At 43.3% G+C, this 6,971-nt stretch overlaps 1 protein-coding gene across 2 annotated transcripts in view; it reads left to right on the top strand.

The window, feature by feature from the left end:
* The first annotated feature begins 625 nt into the window (after window positions 1-625).
* cldn19 (claudin 19) overlaps window positions 626-6,971 on the top strand; it is a 17,521-nt gene continuing 11,175 nt past the window's right edge. The window contains exons 1-3 of one of the 2 annotated variants that reach the window (XM_015046558.1): window positions 626-1,350; window positions 5,579-5,743; window positions 6,028-6,112. In XM_015046558.1, coding sequence (XP_014902044.1) covers window positions 1,128-1,350; window positions 5,579-5,743; window positions 6,028-6,112 — 473 coding nt within the window. In that variant the 5' untranslated portion in view covers window positions 626-1,127. The remainder of the gene's footprint in view (window positions 1,351-5,578; window positions 5,744-6,027; window positions 6,113-6,971) is intronic. The other variant, XM_015046557.1, reaches the window with a different exon arrangement.

Here is a 6,971-nt window from a genome sequence, read left to right as displayed (position 1 = left end):
AGCTTGCAAGGGTATACAGTTGGGTGAACTCTTGTTTGCTCCTGTGTGAATCTCTCCCTTGAGTCATCTGGGTTTCTGTGGTGATGAGGGGTGGCATGCTTTGGTGGGCCATAATTTCCTGAGAGCCTGTCTGAATGTGACATGTCCTTTTCAGCAGCTGCTTTGTTTTGGGGCTGATTTACGTGCATTTGTTGCATTTCGCCCCCATCTCCCTCTACACCTCCAGTCTGGGTTGACCAGCTCTTCAGGGATGAATTCATCCGACAACCAATCAAACAGGATCGACTAGAGTTTCTTAGGGAAAGTTAACTCACTAGTTGGGTTGAAAATATAAGACAAAAAAATAAAAACCTCATTTGCATCTGTAGTAGGTTTCTGCCTGATCAACATTTTCTTTTTTACTTTCTCTTTGTCTCTCTTTAAACAGTCTTTGCTTCTTCACCCCCTCCTCCCAGTTGGTCCATCCCTCTTCCCTCCCATAGGCGTTGCTAAAACACGCCAGAATCCAATCATAAGTCAATTCTATTACCCATCCCTTCATGTTCAGCCTGTTGTTTCCACAAGTTCTTTTTTTTTTTTTTTTGCTTTTCACTTTCCTCTGCTCCCTCTCACTTAGCCACTTGAGCTTGCACCAGTTGAAAGGACTTTAGTGGGGGGGGAGAGAGCACGCAAAACGGCAGAAAGAAAGAGAAGGAACAGAAGGAAGCCATGCAAACAGTGAGCCGGCCCAGCGATTTTCCTCAACAAGCCTAATCTCTGACCAGCATAAATTGTTTTTGACTCATCCCTGGAGAGGTGCCCAAAGAAAGCGGATAGGACAGACCTCGAGGAGGAGAGTTTTGTTCATCATTCTGGCTGACAGGCAAAACAAGCTTCCAAGTTGTGGGTACAAGCCAAGAAAGAGTTAACACTGAGATAAAGTGGAGAATCATACAAATGTGAGTTGAAGCAGACAGAAGGGGTGATGCTTAGAGGGACAAGAAAGTGAGGAGAAAAGTCAATCAAGAAGCAGCAGCAACAACACAAAGACTGCCCACAGAGAAAGGAGAAGTCTTGAGAGTAAGCCGCTCCAAGTCAGGTGGAGAGAAAGAAGTAGAAACAAGTAGAAACAGATTTTCAGAGCGAGGATGGCCAACTCGGGTCTTCAGTTGCTGGGGTACTTTCTGGCGTTGGGCGGCTGGATCGGCATCATCTCCACGACTGCTCTGCCCCAGTGGAAGCAGTCGTCTTATGCCGGGGATGCCATCATCACAGCTGTAGGTCTGTACGAAGGGCTTTGGATGAGCTGTGCGTCCCAGAGTACGGGGCAGGTGCAGTGCAAGATCTTTGACTCCATGCTCTCGCTGGACAGTGAGTATGATGTTTAAATTTGATTGGTAAACACGAAAGAGATCCTTGGAGTTATTGCAATGTGTGCACTAATGCCTTTGACCGCTCTTCTTTCGCACATTTTTATGTTGTTTTCTTTCTTACCCACAAGGGTTTGTTGTGTACAGCTCTATGATTATATTGTTAGTATGACGAACTAAAACTAGCAGGGTACGGTTCAGAGCAACTGTGTGGTCATTTTTTTATTGGATGACTTCAATAAAGCCAAACTCTACTAACGTCACCACAAGTGGCATGTCTACGTTTCTTCAGATAGTCTCTGTCACCCAGACTGTTTTCTTTGTTAGATTTAATGTGGCTTTGAACGACTGCTAATCAGCTGCCTCATCGTTTTCCTCTAAACTCTTTTACAAATGTTGTTGAGCTGCAAATCATAACAGTTATTGTAGTTGGCCTATTCATATCCTCACACCCCCTGAGTGATTGATGTCGTCTCGACTCACAGAAGTTCCCAAGCTGTAAATCTCACTTAAAAACACATCATCTTTTAATGAAGTTGCGTTCATGTAACGTGAGAAAAGTGGTGAAAGGCTAAGGAATGTAGGGTTCAGACATAAATTAGCTCCAAATATGAGTCTCTTGTCATCGCCAATCTTTTGAGGAGGACACAGAGACTCTTAATTATGGATTATACGAGTCGATCCATCTTCTAGTCCACTTAAATCATTCACTACAGTTTCTAATGAAATAATTGGGGGGAGTGGGAGAGTCAAAGTGGTGCGCAGTAAAAAAAAACATCTTGTTTTTCGTAGAACTTAACTTTATGGCACTCTCTTGAAAGTGCAAACACTTCGGTGACTTTGCGCATCGGTTGTATCTTCAACACCACGGCACCAAAACTGATCCTTCATCTCCTTTGAACCATTGGAGCAATAAGAACAGTGTATTGTCCTTGTGGATGAATAGCCGCTATTACGAGAAGAAAGGGGCAGTGTTGAGGCAAACACTAAAGATATTCCCAGAATGTGTTTCGTCTTCCCCACACACGTGCATTGTTCCCCGTTGTTCGCTTACACGCCCAGTGACCAAAAACAAACATCAAATTAAACTTTTCAAGCCGTCATTTGTGTTTAACTCTACACTGAAGCGCATGTTCCTCCCTTCACTTCCGTGGACAGGAGCTCAGGAGCTCTGAGGAAGACACAGCAGGTGTGATTTAAACTTTGTTTTGATCTGGCAGTGAGAGCACCATGAGACCTCTGCTGTTCTGGATGCACTTGCAGCAGGAGCAGCATGTGACAGTGGGCATAATTGTTCACCAGACTGTGCTTTGTCTGCTTGAACTGTCAAGCAAACATAATGGAGAGTAACGCTTGGTTTGGTGAGCTTCTTGCTAAAGGTGAAGCTGAAAGCTGAAGGTATGATTAGCCGTTAGTCACGATGGGTTGTGGAAGCTAATAGTCCTGAAAGGACAGCTTGTTACAACTTACATGCAATCACCTGGATTTGTTTTTGAATCTACTCAGATCAGTTTGTTGTTACTTGGAGGCATTGAAAAGACTGGCTGTCCTACTCTTTGAAAAATGTTTTCAAATTATGTTCCTTTTTTGTCTTAATCAACAAACACATAAGTGACAATCATGCTAATCAGGTTTAATTTTGACAATGAATAGTCACAATAAAGAAAATAAATCAATCAATCCACAGTGCCGTCCTAAACAGGAAGCTCTTTCACAAGCACTCCGTCACAAAGCCACAAAGACAAACTCGCTTCTAAACTGGGATCACGTAGCCAGGGCAGGATCGGAGTGAAGCTGTGCATACACTGTGGGAAGGAACGAGCGTGTCGGTGGAATACGAAGTCTTCTCAGTTTGATTCCATTTTCAAAAGTTATAACTTCTGAAGGAACCTTGGCCAGGGTCCAATGATCCGTTCCGTCTCTCCGCATTTCACCAAAACCCATCCAGCGTGTTAATGGCCGGGAATGGTGTTTGCCGTGCACTTGTACAGTGGCAGTCCCACATCTCCACTGACCAGCTGTGTCACACAGACCGCCTGTCATGGCACATCAAGCTGGATTCATTTATTTTCCGTTTGGGATCAATAAAGTATTTTTGAATTTGAAACCTAGCTAGCCCCTACATTAGCAAATCACTGTGACTGCCTCCTTTGGTGGCTCATGCTTTCTCTGTAGAGATGCTTTGTGTGAGAGAGGCTAGAGAAGAATTACTGTGTTTTGATATTTATTACAGAGCCTGTAGAACCAGGCAGAAACCTCTGGACCCTTTGAAAGCAAAATACTGCTAGCCAAAGGAAAAACGACAAAGTTCAAATTAATGCTGCCGCAATAATATAAGCATCATGAGTCTAAGAAGAATTTTTTTATGGAAAATAGCTGGAAGTGTTTACTGGATCAGATGTCTGATATGATATTGTAGTGGACAAAGTACTCGACTCTAGTACTTGAGTAAAAGCATTCATACTCGTGGTCACATCTCACTGAACTACAGGTAAAGGTTGCTTGGTCAAAAGTTTACTCAAGTTAAAATACTGAAGTACTTACTTTTGAAAATACTGAAGTATTCAAAAGTATAAATTATATTTTCTAATATCAGTACATCGCTGTATTGTTTTCTGAATACTTTTACAGAACCTTGTAACTTGGTGAAAACCACTCTGCTACAAAACGTCTACACCACCTGTGAAAAACGTCAGCATAAAGATGCAGTAAAAGATGACAGCTATTTCCAAAAGAACAAAACCTTCTCTCACCTGCCCCTCCAAAATAAGATCCAGGAAATGATTTTTTTCAAAACTACATTTGTCTTTGAAATGTAGAGGAGTGAAAGTCATAAATTCCCCCCAAAATCAATCCTCAAGTGAAAATACTCAAAAAATGTATTTATGTACAGTACTCAAGTAAATATTCTCCGTTACTGTCCACTGCTGGATATTCCAATTAGCTATGAGTGACCTCACAATGAGATCTCACTGCCTGCACACACACATACACACACACGCACCTAAGTGCACACACGCGCTCACACATACCAGCGGGCACATTGGAAGTGTGGCTGGCAGTACCAGTCTTAGTTTAGACAGAGGAGGCTAACCATGAGCCTGCTGCCACCGCCTCGCCCTGTCACAGCCTGTGGCTGGGCAGCGCAAAGGCAATGAGCCTTTAACTTAAAATCAAAGATTAAAACACAGAGTAGATATAAAAAAAAAAAATCAAGACTCTTTTCTGTCTGCAGCTCTGGAGCAATAAATCAGAGATCAAAGTTAATTCATCCTGATGCTGTCGTCGTAAAATGTCCCAGTTCAGCCTCTGCAGCGCCATGAATGGACCTGTGTGTTTTTCTGTCAAATAATGAATGGTGTGTCAGGCCGGTGCTGAAACACGTCCCTCACTTTCTACATGGGGTGTGTTTGAATTTCCATTTTCTTTTCTTCTCTTGTGATGCTGTGTTCAAAGACTGTTAGGGTAACTTTTTCATTTCAGTGACCGCGGTTGCCACACAGTATGTCCGTAAACAGCATCAATGGAGGCCTGAATGAAAACAATCTCGCTTTGTTACCAAGCCACACTAATTTCTCTGTGTGAAACATGGAGAACAGGACCTCCTACAGCTGCTCAGTGCCAGATAAAGAGCTTCATCTGTGTCTGTCCCACCTACAGCAGCTGCATATGTACAGACATTGTGCACTCTGTACGTATGTGTGTGTTCGTGTGTGTGCGTGTGTATGTGTACAGTTCTATGTAATTTTGTTCCTCCCACAAGTTATGTGTGTTGAGGTCAGTGTGGGCAATAGATTAAAATTTTGAAAAAGCAAAGCCACACTGGAATGACGATTTGGACGTCTACAGTCTCACAGCTCCGACAAATAAACAGCTGGAGATAATGATGCTGCGAAAAGTGGGACAGTGGTGGACTAATGAGCCGTCGTAAATGCATGCGGTCTCCCATCAGTCCTTTACGGCATCTGTGTTGTAATTCCTTCGAAATTATCACTTTAATGTCCAGAGTTTTTCTGGGTGTTTTTCCAACTGAAGAACTGAGAAATTATTTGTTTTGAAAACTGTCCACCACTTTCTTTCCTTCTCTTTATCCTTCTGCGTCTTCTCTAAGTATATGTAACACCGACCCCCTGGTACACCGTGGTACTCTCTGCTACTCCATGCTACTTTGTACTACACCGTGCTACACCCTACGTTTCCTGCTCATTTCTTCTCTCTCTTTTATCTAGTCCACATCCAGACATGCCGGGCTCTCATGGTGATATCAGTGCTCCTTGGCTTTATCGGCATTATCGTCAGCGTTGTAGGGATGAAATGCACCAAGGTGGGAGATAACAACCCATCCACCAAGACCCGGATTGCTGTCACCGGGGGAGCTCTCTTCCTGCTTGCAGGTGGGCTTAATTCCAGAAAGGAACACACGGTGTAGCTTCGGTAAAGTGTGTGTTTCACAAGAGATCTCATATTTTTCTAGCCTGAATGTAGGATTCTGTTAGGCAGTTAAGGCCCCTGCTGTAAACAGGAAGTGGTCATTTTAGTTTCTGACCTCAGACATAAATTAAACTCATCCCTGAGGGGAAGATGACCTAAACACAGATCCACTGCGTTCCATTTGTGTTTAGTTGTAGCACCCCTAATTAAAGCAGGGAGACAAATCTCTTGCCTTTTTCCTTCGCAGGTCTCTGCACGCTCGTGTCTGTGTCCTGGTACGCCACTCAAGTGTCCTACCAATTCTTTAACCCAAATACACCGCTCAATGCCAGGTATGTACTTGCTCGGGTTATATCTCATACTCTTGTAAAGTTGCTGTTTGTTGTCTAACAAAATGTATCATCCATGGCATTACATCCTGATTCTGCAGCTGAAGCTAGTTACATTTTCAACTGCCAGGTTGTCCCTCCGTCTCCAACCTCTCTTTAGTATCAATATTGATAATATCATGGTGTGACCATTGATCAAAACAAACAGATGACCCAACATCGGTTTTGGATTATTTGAAGAAAAAAAAAAGTACCAACCACAGGAGCCCATCCTTAAATCTGGAACAGAAATGTCACCTGGCAGATGACCTCAGAAGATGCTACTGGCAGCCATTCACACCTCTCACCAACTCTTCCATATCCCAGGCTACGTTTACACAAGAACGATACCTGGAAACTGACTATATTTTTGGATAATGATGTGGGAAATGTTCCACGGATAGATGAGACCACCAAGACACCTTTAATCAGCTGTAGATGTCATGCAGGTCCACCTGATGGCGCTGTGAATTTGGCATATTGCCAAAGCACTCATGTAGCTTCCACATCATTTAGAAAACTGTAAACAGTCTCTGATGAACCAAACGCTCATGTCACATGTGTATTCTGTAAAAGCAGTAGCATTAAACAGAACAGGCTAAGTACCACACACAATGCTAGCCACCAATGCTTTTGTTGCCATCTGCCTGTGCGTGCTTGGAACAAACCCTGCTGGTGACAGAGACTCCACTGGAGATAACAGACTGGACACTTTGACACAAAAACTCCCTATGCATCAACCACTCTCCTGTCTTCCCCTGCCTGGACTTGAGATCTCTGAGGAAGATGTCAATAGGATCCTTCAACAAATCTCCAACATTTG

This window comes from Poecilia latipinna, unplaced genomic scaffold (assembly GCF_001443285.1).
Source record: "Poecilia latipinna isolate Pla-1442-1.1 unplaced genomic scaffold, P_latipinna-1.0 Scaffold784, whole genome shotgun sequence".
Taxonomy (NCBI): domain Eukaryota; kingdom Metazoa; phylum Chordata; class Actinopteri; order Cyprinodontiformes; family Poeciliidae; genus Poecilia; species Poecilia latipinna.
The sequence above is the reverse complement of the archived record's forward strand: the minus strand, read 5'-3'. Positions and strand labels throughout refer to the sequence as shown.